This window comes from Tursiops truncatus, chromosome 1 (assembly GCF_011762595.2).
Source record: "Tursiops truncatus isolate mTurTru1 chromosome 1, mTurTru1.mat.Y, whole genome shotgun sequence".
Taxonomy (NCBI): Eukaryota; Metazoa; Chordata; class Mammalia; order Artiodactyla; family Delphinidae; genus Tursiops; species Tursiops truncatus.
Window position 1 is genome coordinate 67971823 of NC_047034.1, and position 18105 is coordinate 67989927.

At 45.8% G+C, this 18105-nt stretch overlaps 1 protein-coding gene across 1 annotated transcript; it reads left to right on the forward strand.

Moving 5' to 3' along the window:
- Nucleotides 1-322: 322 nt before the first annotated feature.
- On the forward strand, nucleotides 323-11155 carry LOC117312229 (SLAM family member 9-like). Its single transcript, XM_033856370.2, has 4 exons — nucleotides 323-3112; nucleotides 4052-4402; nucleotides 7992-8258; nucleotides 9842-11155. The coding sequence occupies exons 1-4, from the start codon at nucleotides 2815-2817 to the stop codon at nucleotides 9913-9915; spliced, it is 990 nt and encodes a 329-aa protein (XP_033712261.1). The 5' UTR covers nucleotides 323-2814; the 3' UTR covers nucleotides 9916-11155.
- Nucleotides 11156-18105: the final 6950 nt, after the last annotated feature.

Below are 18105 nucleotides of genomic sequence, written 5' to 3' on the forward strand. Positions count from 1 at the left end.
CCTGGACTTTACCTTGTAGGGGATGGGGGGGACCTTAGAAGGATTTAAAGCAAGGCTGAGACAGCGTCAGCTTTGGCTTTTAAATAGCTCACTCTGTTACCTCTCACACTTCTTTCTTTCATATCCCCTTATTTTCATAGCATGTGACTCAAAAACTACATGTGATTAAAGCAGTGAAGTCTAAAAATGGGAAATGTTTGTGGGCTGATATTTACATGCACACGGTCCGTCAGCTGCTGTGAGGCAGGCCAGTCTGCTGCATATTGTGGGCCTTTCTCTACGGTGGTCCTTGCTCCTCCTAGGTCTTCTCACTGGTAAGTCTGTCCTTGCCACTGCCTCCCAGGCACCTCTATCTGCCTGCATGTTGGGTTTCTCCAGCAATGGGTCATTTTCACTGAAGATGCTGCCTCACTGGGAGCCAGACTCTGTGTGTGTGTGTGTGTGTGTGTGTGTGTGTGTGTGTGAGGTGTGTGTGCGTATGAGGGGTGTGTGTGCTATCATCTCAGACCATGCAAACCCAGATTGTGTCCTGTCACTTTCACACTTCTTCTGCTAGTGAGTCACAAGGACCCTGGAAGTCCCCAGACAGACCGATGGTGGAGGCATGAGATAGGAGATCCGCCACAGCCAGTTTCAGGACCTCATCTGCATCTTGCCATTTCAAGCATGATCCTCTTATGCTCTCTCCCCCAAGCTCTGAGAGTCACCTTTATTGTGAATTGGGCTTTCCTGTCGCATAAATGACTCCAGTAGGGGATCTCAAACCTGGCACCTTGTGGCTGTTCCTGTCCCTCTGGGTTCTTACTGCTCACTCCCATGGCCCCAAGGACCTGGGTGGTGGCAGGAAACAGGCTGGAGAACTGGAGGCCAGAGGAACAGAGCTCTTAAGAAACCCATGGGGAGGGGCCAGGTTCTGCTCTTAGCTTCCAGAGTTTCCGTCTTTTGCTTTCATCCTCATTTAGGAGGAAACCAGCTGGCACTGGTTATCAGGGTCACATGCTTTCAGGGTGGCCACCACCCCAGCCTTTAGGGTGTCCCCTAAGCCTGCTGTAGAATCCTTTAAATGTGTTTAAAACTTGGCAGTTTATAAAGAACTTTTACTCAAATTTAAAATATTCTGATCCCCGGCTTCCCTGGTGGCGCAGCGGTTAAGAATCCACCTGCCAATGCAGGGGACACAGGTTCGAGCCCCGGTCCCGGAAGATCCCACATGCCGCGGAGCAACTAGGCCCATGTGCCACGACTACTGAAGCCCACGCACCTAGAGCCCGTGCTCCACAGCAAAAGGAGTCACCACAGTGAGAAGCCCGAGCACCGCAACGAAGAGCAGCCCCCGCTCACCGCAACTAGAGAAAGCCCGCGCACAGCAACGAAGACCCAACTCAGCCAAATATAAAAAATTAAATAAATAAATTTATTAAAGAAAGAAAGAAATTAAATAATCTGATCCCCACAACAATCTTGTGATATAGATAAGGCAGGTAGTATTAAGCACATTTTACAGACGGTGGACTGAGAGATTAGGTGACATCTTCCGGCACACAGCTGGTGATCTGTGAGAATGGAAGTCAGCACGGCCCAGCTGTGGGAATGCAGCAGCAGCAAGGAAACTCAGAGAGCCACAGTGTCCCCAACCAAAGTCACAGAATTGAAACTCAGACGCCGGATTCCTGGAAGCTTCCCCTTGCCTCCACTTTCATAACCCTCCATGAAGCAACAAGCACATCTGTGAGCTTCCCTTCCTCTGTGGCGTCCAGGCCAGGCCCTTGGAGGTCACTGTTCACAGGGGCATCCCTAGGGCACGTGGCAAAAGAATGGGTGAGACAGGTCCTGCCTTAAAAAATGTTCATATTTCTTCGGTTCAATTCCAGAAACATTTATTGAGGCCTCTTGTGTGCTGGTCCTGTGCTGTGTGTGTGTGGTGGGGAACGGGGTCAGTGGCACACAGGGAGGAATTAGGTGTGGTGCAATTCTGCTGCTGGCAGCGCAGTGTAGTCAACAGAGCATAAGCTTCGGGGTCAGGCGAACTTGGGTTTCATGTGACCTCTATTGCTTCCTAGCTGGTGACTCTGGGCAAGTAATTTTCTTAAGCTCTTTGAGTCTCATGGTCTTCATCTGTGAAGTGGGAATAAAAATACGGACCTTACTAGTTTGCTGGGAAAGTTAGATAAAATAATGTGCTTAACGTCCTCAGCAGTGTCTGGCACTGGCGTTTCATGTACTGATCTGATCCCTTTGTGTCTCTTTCCCTCATTGAATCCAGAAACAGGATTCAGAAAGGGAAGCTCTACACACATCCCACTGCACCTAACCACGTGGCTAAACCATCAGCCTTACTTTACTTTATTGCTCAGATACTAATTCCCTTCTACCTTCTCCTGTCCTTGGGGAGCTCATGAACTATGGGGAAACACAAACAACCCAGCTAGTTGTATGAGGCAGAATGAAGTAAAAGCTTTAAACAAAACAAGCCAACAAAAGCACAGGCTGAAGGAAACTAGGAGGAAAGCATGGCCAGACTGGAAGTATGGAGCTCAGCTAAGGCTCCAGAAAGGAAGTAGCACTTGAACTAGGCTTAACGAGTTACTGCGCTCAAGGGTGCAAGGGTGACCATAGCTGCTTGGTCAAGGTGGAATTCCTCCGGGCCAGACTTTAGGTCCTGGGCCAACTTGGGATGAGAAAGATCCATCTGGTGCCAGCACTGCCTTGGCACGCTTCCAGCCGATTTGTACCATCCTCCAAGTGGAGCCAGAAGAGCTCCATGGAAGAAATGAACGCCAGGCCGTCAAGTGGATTCTGTGGTGGGCACACAGGATGTTGTACGTCCCCACAGTGTGGAATCCCCACTCCCACAAGACAGCAACCACACCCCTACTCCTCGTCACCACAGCTACTATCACAGGACTTCTCAGTTCAACTTTCAGCAGAAAAACCTCACCACCAGGCCTAGGAATCAGTGATGCGGCCAGTGCATCTAGATTCCAGTTTGAATCAGGACCTGCATCCCTCCCCGGGCCAGGCAGCCTTTTCTCTTTAAACAGCTATGCAGCAGACCTGAGTCAGTTTCAGACTTTCTGCCTCCTGGGACTGTGTCGGTGTTGCAAAAATAGAGGTGGGTCGCACTACTTAGGAGTGTTTTTTTTTACATTTCCCTGCAAGAGCAATGACTAGTTTTGGTAAGGATGCAAACAAGATGCAGTCACCAACTTATTTCAGTGACGTTAAGTATCTTTAATAATACCATAGTGAGGCATTTCCTTGCATTATCTCATTTAACACTCACAAAATCCTGGAAGATGGTACTCCCTGTTTCACAGGTGAGAAAACCAGGACTCAGAGAGGTTAAGTAACCTGCCAAAGATCACACAGCTAGCACCTGGTAGAGCAATGGCTTGAACTTGGGCAGTCTGACTAGTGCCCTGGTGTTACACTCTTCTCTCAAGGGCAGTATAGGCTGGTATCCAAATGACTGTCCCACTGACCGTGCTTAACCTGGCTTGGCCAGCACAGCACCATACCCCCTGCTCTGGAAAGATATGTTCCCAGATTCCTGGCTGGGCCTCAGAGGAGCTGGCTTTTGTTTCAGAAGTGGCCAAATAAGCAATTATGGGGGATGCTGGAAAGCAGTTCCTGCTGTGGATGCAGCTGGGCTAAGTGAGTTCTGGTCCTATTCCCTGAATGGGCAAGGGAGTGACTCACAGAAACAGCAGAGATCACCGCCCCCACAGGCCCCTCCCAAGAATTTTGCTTACTCTCCATGACACTTAGTACCTGCAACCCTTAGGACAGCCTTCATTGATTATTTCCTTATATGTTAATTAATGTAAATGCTGAAGGAGACCACTTTGGTGTGGAGGAGTGACCAAGTTGTGTTCTAGTTCTATCCCTATAACTAGCTATGTAGTCTTGAGCAAGGCATCTAAATTCTGTGGATCTCTGTTTTCTCACCTATAAAATAGGAATAATAATCATGGCCCTGACTCTCTCTCAGGCCTGTTGTGAGCCTCCAATGTAATAGGCTGCCTCTGAAACCTCTGTTCTGTGTTTGCAGGACCAGGGGCTTCCAGAGAGGACTCAGCCCCCACGGTGGTAACTGGGACCCTAGGGGGGTCTGTCATTTTGCCCCTGCAGCTGCAGGATGGACAGCAGGTGGAGAGCATCTACTGGATGTGTCGTTTGGTGTCCGGGGTAATAGCCACGGTAACCTTGGTAGAAGCTGGAGGGCCAGACACCTTTTACCAGGCAGAAACGCAGTACTGGGGTCGTTTGAGTGTGGTGGGCCCAGGCTGCTCCCTGCAGATCAGCCACCTGAGCTGGGAGGGTGCAGGGTCCTACCGAGCCCACGTTAATCTGTGGAGTTCCCGCATCACCCACGCCTGGGAGTACAGCCTGCACGTCTATGGTGAGTGTCTGGGGAACGGCAACAGGTGGGTGTGTGTGGTGACTGTCTTTCAGTCATTTTTATAGCCTTTCCCACTTTGGTTACATTTCTAATTTTCTTTCTAATTAAAAGGCTAACACGTGCTCACTGGGGAAAAACATGGAAAATAGAGTTACCTGGGAGAATACCCTGAAAAATCTCGGGGCCCAGGACGTGTCCCAGACCAGTTGCAGCAGAACCGCTGGGTCTGGGCAGAGAATGGTATTTCAGGCCCTGAGAACTGGCTTCTGCCACAACCTACTTGTGTGGCCTTGAGCTTTCTCCTTGCTAAAATAGGAACACTACCTTCTGTGAGAATGAAATTCATGGGAAAGAACTTTGTAAAGCTCTGTACAGATGTACGAGAACACTATTATCATATTCATTTAAGGAAATTTAGACGACTGTTTTAGCAGGGGAAACTACAAAGGGGACAAGGAGTCGGGGGCGGGGGGTGTCAGGCATACGCAGCAGCAAGATCGGCCAGTGAAGACACAGTCAAGTACTTTTAGATTCAAACAGCTTATTACTTATATAGGTAGTGAGAGGGAGAGTGGCCAAAGGTCCTCATCCCACGCCCCAGAAATGATGACACTGAGAAAAAAGGAACCGGATGAACATAACGGGGGTTGCTGAGAAACAAATTCTAGACTGCAGAGAAAAGGTTTCGTAGTCAGCAGCTCTGTTCTGCGAGGGTGGAGCAGGAAGCCCTGAACCCCATGACAAACTGCTCATGACAGCCTCCCAGGAGGGACCGGTGGGAGTCCTGTGGGAGATGGCTTCAAGGTAATTCTTCACAGGCCACCCTCCTGTCGTGTTCTGGGAGGATCACAAGGCCTTTTGCAAGACTCGGATTAGCCGTGATTCTAGTCTTTGCTTGAGGAACAAGGAGGCCATGGAGGGCAAGTTCACCAGGCAAGGTCACCATGATGCCACGGCAGAGCTGTTCCTCTACAGTGGGTCGCAGGAAAGGTACCAATGAGGAGTGAGGATGAACACAGGAAGCTAAGTGATGGAGAGAAAGTGGATATCCTTCTCAGACATCTTCCTGGTCTATGTGACAGGAAATATTCCTATTAAGTGAAGGCATTTTTTTTTTTTTAAGTCGGGGATGATGGAATTGCCAAGGTCAGGTTCACATGGTTGGGGAGAAAGCATTTCTGCCATAAACTGGCCTGCAATGGCTGTGGCCCATTCCTCAGACAGGGCGAGGGAACACTGGGTGAGGGGCTGCTGGGACCTGGGGTAGGACTGTTCACCCCAGGGGTGGTGGGAGAGCCCTCGCACTATGCTGATGGTCATTCTGGCAAGATGAGCTCAGTGCGCGTTCTGGACAGGATATAAAGCTGTGCTAACCAATCAGAGAGGGCTCCTGGGGCAAGAGTGATGATAAGGGGCCAGGCTTTCATCCTTCACAGGGTATTTCCCAAGTCAGTGGCGGTTCGTGACAGCCTTGCTAACAGGCAGGAAAGGGGTTTTGATTTCTAGGCTAAGGAGACTGAGTCTCAGAGAGAAAAAAATGACATACCCGTGACAGAGAGCTAGAAAGATGCAGAGAGCTGGGAATAGAACTCAGGTACCCCAATGCCACACCCTGGATTTCTCATATGTCCCTGTATTTATCTTCCTGAGCTTGAGAGGACACTGAAGAGACAAGGGCCTGCAGGAGGGGTCGCAGGGGAAGGGTTTGGATCCCAGGGCCTGGTCTATGGAAGACACACTGGAGTGAGGCAGCAGAAAGTTACCCAGCAGTGGACATGTCCAGCTTGCCTTCTCCTGGGGGACATTCCGGGCTGTGTTGTCCTATTTTGCACAGTTGAGTTGCCCCTGGGGCTACTGTCAGGTGGACCCCAGGGCAGAGGCCCAATAGCAGAGCAGTCTTCTCCCAAGCCTTGTGACTTTGTTGCCTGTCCTGATTGTCTGTTGTCTGCAGCTGCTCTTGCTGCTGCCCTCAAACCGTCCTGATTCTGGCCTGGGGAGGCAGGTGGGCAAATAACGAGACTCTGGATACATTAAGGAGAGCATCTGGGTGCCTGGTCCCGGGATGAGAAGGGATGGAGTGGAGGTGGAAGGGAATGCAAGGACGTAGGAGAAACCTCAAAGGCATAGGGCCACCTCCTCTGGGAGCCTGGTTCAGCATCTGGAAGCTCAGTGTATACTGCAGAGCGCCCTACTGGAGGAAGATGTAATTACAACACGGTTCCTTGTTTGCCCGTACAGACAGCCTTCATCTACTCAGGGCAGGGTGGGAATTCAGCTTTGAGGTCAGATCCATTGGATTTAGGATCGATGAGACTCTGGGCAAGTAACTTAATAGAGTAGATATAACACCTTCCCTACCTACTTCATAAGATTGTTCTGGGAATCTGAGGAGATATTAAGTGACATGCCTTATAAAGCCCAAAGCTTGAGAATAGACGTGGCCAGCTTCTGCCTCTGTTGTTCCTTCTGTATATTCAGGGTGGCGCAGGGTCTTGGCAGCCATGCCTCCTGCTTCTGCCCTGTGAAGGGAAGGTCCAGAGCAGTTTTCCAGTCTTCCGTTGGTTCTTTGTTGCACACAAAGAGCAGCTGGCCTGGCCCCGTGTCACAATGAGCTCTAGGATGAGTGGGAATGGACACTGCCTCGTCATCCTAACATGCATGGCAGAAAGCAGAGGAGGCACTGTGACCTACAGCTGGACACCCCTGGGGCCCCGGACTGTTGTGTCCCACGGAGGGTCTGTCCTCAGTGTCTCCTTGAGACCTGGGAACAGTGCTCTGAACCTTACCTCTGTGGTCAAGAACCCAGTTGGTAACAACAGCTCCCTCCCTGTCTTGGTGCCGCCCGCACGCACAGGTACCTGAAACCCAAGCACACACCCTGCTTGGCAGCTCTAGAGTGGACGGAAGCTGGAGGAAGGAGTCTTGTCCCCTTCAGGCCCCGAGGAGAGGGGTGAACACCCTTGAGAGAGTGGGGGGGCCAGGGTTGGTCTGTGTGGTCAGGGGAGAGGAAGGAGACCCGCTGGACCTGATGGGGAGGCTGGAGTGGTCTGGGCAGGAGGGGCTGGATGGGACCTATGGCTGCCCCAAGTGGCCAGGGAGACTCTGACGCTGAAGCTGTGGTTTTCTCTCTCCATCTGCAGGACCAGGAATCCTGGGAGGGGAATCAGTAGGGGAGATAGTGATCAGCACCCTTGGGAAGTCGGCCCCTCTGCCTCTGGAAGTCCCGGTGGGGCAGGAGGTTGAAAAGGTTACCTGGAGCTCTCCAGGGCTTGTGGCTATTTTGCAACCAGGACAGGCAGGCAAACCAATCCTTGTTGCTGGGATGCAGGGACCCAAGAGCAGGAGAGTGAGTGTCCTCCGCCACAACTACCCTCTTCAGATCAGCTCCCTGAGGCTGCAGGACTCTGGCTCCTCTAAAGCCTGGATAACTCTGCAGAGTCCCCCGATCAACAACACCAAGGATTTCACCCTGCGCGGCTGTGGTGGGGGTGGGGGGTAGAGGGCCTACGTTTGAACTCTGACCTTTCTTCTCCTCTGCTTGGCCAAGCCAGAGCCTTCTCACAGCTTGAACTATCTCTTCTTGGAACAGAGAGTCTGCAAGAGCCCAATATCACGGCCAGCTCTCAGATCATGAAGGATGGGACCTGCTTCATCACCCTGGCTTGCTGGATGGACCAGGCTGGAGAGGATGTTAAGCAGAGCTGGGACCCCCAAGGCCAGGGGGCAGTTGCGTCTCACAGGCGGACCACTCTCAGCGTGTCCTGGAGATCTGGGGTCAGTGACAGGTATCGCTGTACTGCCAAGAACCCCATCAGCCAGAGCTCCAGCTCCATCCCTGTCAGGCCCCTCTGCTCAGGTAACCGCTTCCTTCTGAGAACCTTTCACTGCAGACTCGGTCCAGATTCACAGCATCCCTGCCTGCCTTCCTCAGGGTTCTAGGAGTGGTTAAAGAAAAATAGGGCAGGATTAGTTTGCAGGAGGGAGCATCTCTGGGGTGGCAGGAGATGAGGGTTCTGGCACTACCATCCCACTCTGCCCACCTTCTGTCGGCCCCAGACCCCCATGCCTGGACTTGCAGCAGACTCAGCTGGGTATTGGCTCATTCCCAGCACTCCCTGAGGGAAGGTGCTTCCCCCATCCTCACTCAGTCCTGCAGAGCCCACCGAGGAGGGGTCCCAGACCTCCTTGCTTGTGTCCTCAGAGAAGCCTCAGCCCCTACTCCTGCCTAGAGCTGCTCCGAGAGGGTAACAGGGCTGTGCTCCTCCGGTGGGCAAGGGTGGCCTCTCCTGGGTTCCACAGGCCATGACAGGAAACTGCCTCGGTCCAAACACACCTGTTCCTCTCCTCTTCTCCACTGACCTCTGAAACAGTTGTCTCTGCTCCCTGTCTCTGGTTCCTCACCAGCCATTCACTCCTCAACCCCTTGTGGCTGGTTTGCCCCAGTAGCATCCTGATAGGTAAGCTCAGGGGCTACTCCTCAATTCTGTTACCCTCGACCTGCTCTCCTCAGCCACATGGGCTGCTCTCTCCTGGACCTCTTCTCTCGGGTCACAGTCCTTCCCAGGACTTATGTTGCCCCATGCCCATGCCTCTCCCCACATCCCTTGTTTTCTTCCTGTTGCCAAAGGCAGAAAGCTGGTTATTTAGAGCCCTTGTCTTCCTCACGCTACCAGCCATTGCTCACACCTTCCTCACTTCACGTATTCCTCACCTGGTCTCCTAACTCCCCTCCCCTCCCAATCATCCTCCTGACTGTGCTGCTAGGGGGTTAATTCTAAATGAAAGCCATGCTTATGTTTCTTTTCGCTTAAAACCCTATGATGTCTGCCCACTATCTAAGGTATAAATATTTTTGCACCTCTTTCTTCATTAAGCAACATGCATTTACAGAGCATTTTTAAGGCACCCAGTGTTGTTCTAGTCATTGAAGGTACAGTGAAGAAGAGGTCTGGATATATTCCCATCCCTTGGGGAACTCACCGTTACAATCATCATGAGCTGCGGCTAACCCTAGTAAATGACTTTAGGAGAGCACTGAGCGTGCTGTATAATGGCCTTTGTGCATGTGTCTGTGTTCTCCACGGAACCATGACAAAGCCCATGCTTACCCTTCTCTGCATCTCCAATACACAGCATGTAATAATAGGTGTCTGAAGTGTGAATCTGACAAGATTTTAAGGGGCAGCCTAGGCTGGGTGTAATGGGACACAAGGAAACAGGATAATTGGCTTCAGACATTAACATTCTCCCTCCTTCTCTATGGGGCCTGGAGAACATTTCAGCTCCATCCCCAGATCCAGCTTCCTCAAGGGATCTCCAGCCCACTCACACCTCTGACTTTTCTTCCTGGAATACTCCTTTCCCTGTTTCCCTGTCTTCCCATTTCTTTTCTTCTCTTCCTTTTACCCAATTCCCAACCTGTGATCATTGTTTATTCAGGTTCCTTCCTACTCTGCTCCTTGAGGAAAGAGTTTCTTCTCTTTTTGACCCTGGGAGCTTTGCAGATTAAATAGATTTCACCTTGACCTGTGGAGAAGCCAAGAGGAAGAATGTGAGAAGAGGGTCACCCTGTGAGACACAGAGATAAGGAAGTCTACACAGAGAGAGAGGAGTGTGACCTGATACCAGCATCTCCTGGTGTGAGTGAGAGAGAGACATCGATTCTGATTAAGTGGAAAACTGATTTCTTTTGCAAACCGAGTTCAAAACAAGCAAGAAACTGCTACATATCTTCAGTTTAAAATAATCTGTTTATGTCTTAACTGTTTTAAAGTGTTCAGAAAGAAAAGAGGGCTTATTCACATAAGAAAAATTGAATGGTTTGAAGCATAGTTAATATATAATGATAATATGTAATTAACAAAACTATTAAATTTTGTGCATATACATTATTTTTTGTTAAAATTTAAGTAAATGGGCTCAGAGGACCCAGGTTCAACTTAAATTTCATCTCCTTGGAGCAGCCTTTGACCACCTTATTGAAGCAGGTCTTACTTATTCATAGTCATTGTACCCAGTTCAGTTTTGTCAAATTATCACAATTTGTAAATATATATTTATTTGTTAGTTGTCGTGGTCTGAACGAGGGTTGGAAAATAATTTCTAGACACAAGGCAGAATATAAAGAAGATAGAATTTATTGGAGGGCAGGGTCGCTGCCAGAACAGCGTGTTGACTTCCTAGTAGTCTGGGACACTCAAGCCAGAACGTGTGCTACTGCTCAGTTTTTATAGCCAGAAAACAAAAGAATGGTCCAAGGTGAAAATTTCATTTACCGATTGGTCAAGGCACATATACCTTCCTTCTATAGAGTGGGAGTGGGACAGGACATATGCCTTTCCTTAGTTGGGACAGGTCCTGTTTCCCAGGTGAGCATTGCCCAGGTGGGCTCAGGAATTTTGTAACCATTACAACATGGTGGGGAGGGCAATTAAGAGTCCAGTAGGGGGTGTAACGCTGACACCTTTTCAGGCAACGTCGTCCTTTATCCTTGAAGCATCATTGTCCTTGGAGCACCACATTAGTTTACTTGTTTATTGTCTCTCTCCCCCACAAGACATTCAGCCCATGAGGACAAGAACTGTATCTATTTTGTTTACAACCGTAAACCCAAAGGGTAATAGAGTTCTTGGCTTGTGGTAGATATTTCAATATTTTTTTTAATGCATGAATAACTAGTTGGATTAGAGTTGAGAACATTCTTTTTAAGATTTGAAGACTATCAGAAAGTTTCATAAAAATCTGGGACCTATACCATTGTGTGTGTGTGTTTTTCTTTCTGCTTTCGATAAAGGAAGAAGAAAATGGGATCTTTAGCTTAAAATTTCCTTGAGTGCTCAACAGCTAGCAAAAGAAAGAAGTTAAAATAAGAAGAAAGTCTCTCCTACGAGGTTCTGACAGGAAGCTGCTCTGAAGTGCTAAATAGGTTTATCTAGAGTTTGAACCATATATAAACAATGGAGCCAAAATCATAATTTAGGTGTGAGAGAGGACTTGAACATCTCCTTCTCTTTTTTCACTCTCAGCTGATTACCTTGGTTCCTATTTCACTTACAATGAGGATTGACAAACTCCACCCATTACACACAAATCTTCTAGCCAAGTAGTTAGTGATTTATTCTGAAATGTAAATGGGGTGCTGGAATCACAAGATATTTGAGGAAAACCTCAGTTGAGAAAGACAGCCTCCAAACAAACAGAATCAATTAGAAAAAAAAAAAAAAAAAGGAACCTGGAAGAGAGATAATGCAGGGAGCAAGAGAAAATGAAATAAAAGCCTCTAAACCTGTATTTAATATTCTTAGAAACACATGAGAAAACATTACATTTTTAAAAAGGAGTGGGGAGCTTCTCAAGATGGCAAAGGAGTAAGACGTGGCAATCACCTTCTCCCCACAGATATATCAAAAATACATCTATATGTGGAACGACTCCCACAGAACCTCCATTGAAAGCTGGCAGAAGGCCTCAGACTTCCAAAAAGGCAAGAAAATCTCCATGTAACCAGGTAGGGCAAAGGAAAAAAGAAAACAAAAAGAGACAAAGGAATAGGGATATGACCTGCACCTTTGGGAGGGAGCTGTGAAGGAGGAAGAGTCTCCACTCACTAGGAAGTGCCCTCACTGGTGGGGATTGGTGGGGAGCTTCAGAGCCTCAGAAGAGAGCACAGCAACAGGTATGTGGAGGGCAAAGCAGAGAGATTCCTGCACAGAGGGTCAGTGCTGACCAGCACTCCCCAGCCTGAGACGCTTGTCTGCTCGCCCGCTGGGGTGGGTGGTGGCTGAATGCTGAGGCTCGGGCTTCGGAGGTCTGAGGTTGGCTGTGTGAAGACAGCCTGAGGGAGCTTAATGCACCACAGCTGAGGGAGTCTGGGAAGAAACCTGGGCCTGCCAGAGAGGCAAGAGACCACTGTTTGGGGGTGCGCAAGGAGAGGAGCAGGGCTGCCATAGGAGCTTCTATCTCTGTGCACTCACAGGTGGCAGGGCACAACCTACACAAGCTCCAGAGGCAGGAGTGAGCTGCGGCTGCTATCTTGGACCCCAGAGGCAGGTCTGCTGCTGCCCCTACCACCAAAGGTCCTGTGAGCAAGAGCAGGTCACTGCCCACACCTTTCCAGGAGCCTGCGCAGCCCGCCACTGCCGAGGGCCCTGCGATCTGGGGCCAAATTCCCCAGGAGAGCTTACAGCACGCTTCAGGCTGTTGCAACTTCCGGCTGGTCTCTGCCGCCCCAGGCAGTCCTCACACATCCCAGTTGTGACTGCCGTATCCCTCCCTCTCCCTGGCCTGAGTGAGCAAGTGAGCCCTAATCAGCCTCTGCTTTCGACCCATCTTGCCTGGGCGGGGAACAGATGCCTGAGGGTGGCCCACAAGCAGAGGTGGGGCCAAAACCAAAGCAAAGCCCCAGGGGCAGTGCAACCAAAGAGGAAGGGAAATCTCTCTGTGCAGCCTCAGGAGCAGCCGATTAAATCCCTGCAATCTGCTTGGTAAACCTTGCATCTACAGAATATCTGAATAGACAAGTGTTCCCACAATTAAGGCTGTGGACTTTGTAGGTAACTCTGGACTTTGGAGGCAAGGACACACAGGAGTTGGGACAGTTCAGAGTCTGAGCTGGCCCCAAAGTGCCTACAGCTGGTCCAGAGAACTACCTAGAGATTTTGGAGGACTTCAGGTGGAGGCAGGGATTCACTGTGGCTCACTGAGGGGGCAAGGACACTGACAGCTGAAGCCTCAGGAAAATGTTATCATTTTTACAATTATTTTTGTTGTTTTTGGGTTTTTTCTGTCATTGCCCTTTTTCTTATTCCTTTATTTTTTTACATATTTTTCTTTTATTTTTTATGCTTTTATTTTTAATATATTCTAAATTTTTTTCTATTTTTACTTTATTTTTTTGTTATATTGTGTTTTTTCCTTGTTTTTTTCTTTGTTTGGCTTTGATTTTATCTTTTTTAAACTATATTTTCCATTTTTACTTTACTTTGTGTTTTTTCCTTTTATTTTCTTATTTCTTTTATTTTGTTTTTATTTTTTTGATCATTTTTGTGTGTTTGTTTTATGCTTTTTTGCCTTTTTTTTACTTTACTTTCTGCTTTTGATTTGTTTTTTGTCTTTGTTAGTTTCATTTTTATTGTTTGTTTTTGTTTTCAGGTTCATTTACTGTTTGGTTGCTCTCTGCTTTTCAGTTCTCTCTCTTTACCTTTATTTTCTGTTTTTGTGTGTCTGTGTGTTTCTTTGTGTGTTTTTGTCTGTTTGGTTTTGCTTTTACCATTTGACTTGGGGTTTTGTTTGTCTGTTCGTTTTCTTTCTTTCTTCCTTTTTTTTCTTCCAAGCCACGTGGCTTGTGGAATCTTAGTTCTCTGGCCAGGCTTTGGGCCTGAACCTCTGAGGTGGGAGAGCCAAGTCCAGGACGCTGGACCGCCAGAGAACCCCTGGTCCCAGGGAATATTAATCAGTGAGAGCTCTCCCAGAGGTCTCCATCTCAGCACTAAAACCCGGCTCCACCCAAGGGGCAGCAAGCTCCAGTGCTGGACGCCTCACACCAAACAACTAGCAAGACAGGAACACAATCCCATCCATTAGCAGTCAGGATGCCTAAAGCCATACTAAGCTCACAGACACCCCAAAACACACAACCTGATGCGGCCCTGTCCATCAGAGGGACAAGATCCAGCTCCACTCACCAGAACAGAGACACCAGTCCCCCCACCTGGAAGCCTACACAAGCCACCGGACCAGCCTCACCCACTGGAGGCAGACACCAGAAGAAAGAGGAACTACGACCCAGCAGCCTGCAGAAAGGAGACCCCAAACACAACAAGTTAAACAAAATGAGAAGACAGAGAAATATGTTGCAGACAAAGGAACAAGGTAAAACACCACAAGATCAAATAAGTGAAGAGCAAATAGATAATCTACCTGAAAAAGCATTCAGAATAATGATAGTAAAGATGATCCAAAATATCAGAAATAGAGTGGAGAAAATACAAAAAATGTTTAACAAGGACCTAGAAGAACTAAAGAACAAACAAACAGTGATGAACAACACAATAACTGAAATTAAAAATACTCTAGAAGGAATCAATAACAGAATAACTGAGGCAGAAGAATGGATAAGTGAGCTGGGAGGTAGAATGGTAGAAATAATTGCCATGGAGCAGAATAAAGATAAAAGAATGAAAAGAATTGGGGACAGTCTCAGAGACCTCTGGGAGAGCATTAAACACACCGATATTCGAATTATAGGGGTCCCAGAAGAAGAAGAGAGAGAGAGAGGGTCTGAGAAAATATTTGAAGAGATTATAGTTGAAAACTTCCCTAGCATGGAAAAGGAAATAATCAATCAAGTCCAGGAAGCGCAGAGAGTCACATACAGGATAAACTCAAGGAGAAACAGGCTGAGACACATATTAATCACACTAACAAAAATTAAATAAAAAGAAAAAATATTAAAAGCAGCAACAAATAACATACAAGGGAATCCCCATAAAGTTATCAACAGATTTTTCAGCAGAAACTCTGCAGGCCAGAGGGGAGTGGCAGGATATATTTAAATTGATGAAAGAGAAAAACCTACAACCAAGATTACTCTACCCAACAAGGCTCTCATTCAGATTTAACAGAGAAAACAAAAGCTTTACAGAAAGCAAAAACTAAGAGAATTCAGCACCACAAAACCAGCTCTACAACAAATGCTAAAGGAACTTCCCTAAGTTGGAAACACAAGAGAAGAAAAAGACCTACAAAAACAAACCCAAAACAATTTAGAAAATGGTAATAGGAACATACATATTGATAATTACCTTAAATGTAAATGGACTAAATGCTCCAACCAAAAGACACAGACTGGCTGAATGGACAAAAAAAAACAAGACCCATATATATGCTGTCTACAAGAGGTCCACTTCAGACCTAGGGACACATACAGACTGAAAGTGAGGGGATGGAAAATAATATTCCATGCAAAAAAAAAAAAAAAAAAAGCTGAAGAAGCAATACTTATATCAGACAAAATAGACTTTAAAATAAAGACTGTTATAAGAGACAAGGAAGGACACTACATAATGATCAAGGAATCAATCCAAGAAGAAGATAAAACAGTTATAAATATATATGCACCCAACATAGGAGCACCTCAAAACATAAGGCAAATGCTAACAGCCATAAAAGGGGAAATCAACAGTAACACAATAATAGTGGGGGACTTTAACGTCCCCACTAACACCAATGGACAGATCATCCAGACAGAAAATAAATAAGGAAACACAAGCTTTAATTGACACAATAGACCAGATAGATTTAATTGATATTTAGAGGATATTCCATCCAAAAGCAACAGAATACATTTTCTTCTCAAGTGCTCATGAAACATTCACCAGGATAGATCATATCTTGGGTCATAAATCAAGCCTTGGTTAATTTATGAAAATTGAAATTGTATCAAGTATCTTTTCTGACTACAACACTGTGAGACTAGATATCAATTACTGGAAAAAATGTGAAAAATACAAACACATGGACGCTAAATAATATGCTACTAAATAACCAAGAGATCACGGAAGAAATCAGAGGAAATCAAAAAATACCTAGAAACAAATGACAATGAAAACACAATGACCCAAAACATATGAGATGCAGCAAAATCAGTTCTAAGAGGGAAGTTTATAGCAGTACAATCCTACCTCAAGAAACAAGAAAAATCTCAAATAAACAACCTAACCTTACACCTAAAGCAATTAGATAAAGAAGAGCAAACAAACCCCAAAGTTAGCAGAATGAAATAAATCATAAAGATCAGAGCAGAAATAAATGAAAAAGAAATGAAGGAAATGCTAGCAAAGACAGTAAAACTAAAAGCTGATTCTTTGAGAAGATAAACAAAATTGATAAACTTTTAGCCAGATTCATCAAGAAAAAAAGGGAGAGGACTCAAATTGATAAAATTAGAAATGAAAAAGGAGAAGTTACCACTGACAGTGCACTGAAGTTACCACTGTCAGTTACCACTGACAGATACAAAGAATCATAAGAGACTACAACATATAGTTATATGCCAGTAAAATGGACAACCTGGAAGAAATGGACAAATTCTTAGAAAGGTACAACCTTCCAAGACTGAACCAGGAGGAAATAGAAAATATGAACAGACCAATCATGAGTAATGAAATTGAAACTGTGATTAAAAATCTTCCAACAAATAAAAGTCCAGGACAAGATGGCTTCACAGGTGAATTCTATCAAACATTTAGAGAAGAGATAACACCCTTCCTTCTCAAACTCTTCCAAAAAATTGCAGAGAGGGGAGCACTCCCAAACACATTCTATGAGTCCATCATCACCCTGCTACCAAAACCAGACAAAGGTGTCACAAAAAAAGAAAATTACAGGCCAATATCACTGATGAACATAGATGCAAATATCCTCAACAAAATACTAGCCTCTGAATCCAACAACACATTAAAAGGATCACACACGATGATCAAGTGGGATTTATTCCAGGAGTGCAAGGATTCTTCAGTATATGCAAATCAATCAATGTGATACACCATATTAACAAATTGAAGAATAAAAATCATATGACCATCTCAATAGATGCAGAAAAACCTTTCAACAAAATTCAGCAACAATTTATGATAAAACCTCTCCAGAAACTGGGCATAGAGGGAACCTACCTCAACATAATAAAGGCCATATATGACAAACCCACAGCAAACATCATTCTCAATGGTGAAAAACTGAAAGCATTTCTTCTAATATCAGGAACAAGACAAGGATGTCCACTCTGGCCACTAGTATTCAACATAGTTTTGGCAGTCCTAGCCATAGCAATCAGAGAAGAAAAAGAAATAAAATGAATCAAAATTGGAAAAGAAGTAAAACTGTCATACTTTGCAGATGACATGATACTATACATAGAAAATCCTAAAGATGCCACCAGAAAATTACTAATCAATGAATTTTATAAAGTTGCAGGATACAAAATTAATGAACAGAAATCTCTTGCATTCCTATACACTAACAATGAAAGATCAGAAAGAGAAATTAAGGAAACAATTCCATTCACCATTGCAACAAAAAGAGTAAAATACCTAGGAATAAACTTACCTAAGGAGGTAAAAGACCTGTACTCAGAAAACAATAAGATACTGATGAAATAAATTAGATGACACAAACAGATGCAGAGATATACCATGTTCTTGGATTGGAAGGATCAATATTGTAAAAATGACTATACTACCCAAAGCAATCTACAGATTCAATGCAATCCCTATCAAATTACCAATGGCATTTTTCACAGAACTAGAACAAAAAAATCTTTAAATTTTTATGGAAACACAAAAGAACCCGAATAGGCAAAACAATCTTCAGAAAGAAAAATGGAGCTGGAGGAATCAGGCTCCTTGACTTGAGACTGTACTACAAAGCTACAGTAATCAAGACAGTATGGTACTGGCACAAAAACAGAAATATAGATCAATGGAAGAGGATAGAAAGCCCAGAAGTAAACCCACACACCTATGGTCAACTAATCTATGACAAAGGAGGCAAGGATATACAATGGAGAAAAGACAGTCTCTTCAATAAGTGGTGCTGGGAAAACTGGACAGCTACAGATAAAAGAATGAAATTAGAACAATCCCTAACACCATACACAAAAATAACTCAAAATGCAATAAATACCTAAATGTAAAACTGGACACTAT

Bases quoted from the DNA above. Each gene is read 5' to 3' on its own strand.
- LOC117312229 (XM_033856370.2), top strand. From the start codon at position 2,815: ATGTTGTACGTCCCCACAGTGTGGAATCCCCACTCCCACAAGACAGCA. The intron at 3,113-4,051 runs GTGGGTCGCACT...CTGTGTTTGCAG, and splicing joins TCGGTGTTGCAAAAATAGAG to GACCAGGGGCTTCCAGAGAG. The intron at 4,403-7,991 runs GTGAGTGTCTGG...TTCTTGGAACAG, and splicing joins GTACAGCCTGCACGTCTATG to AGAGTCTGCAAGAGCCCAAT.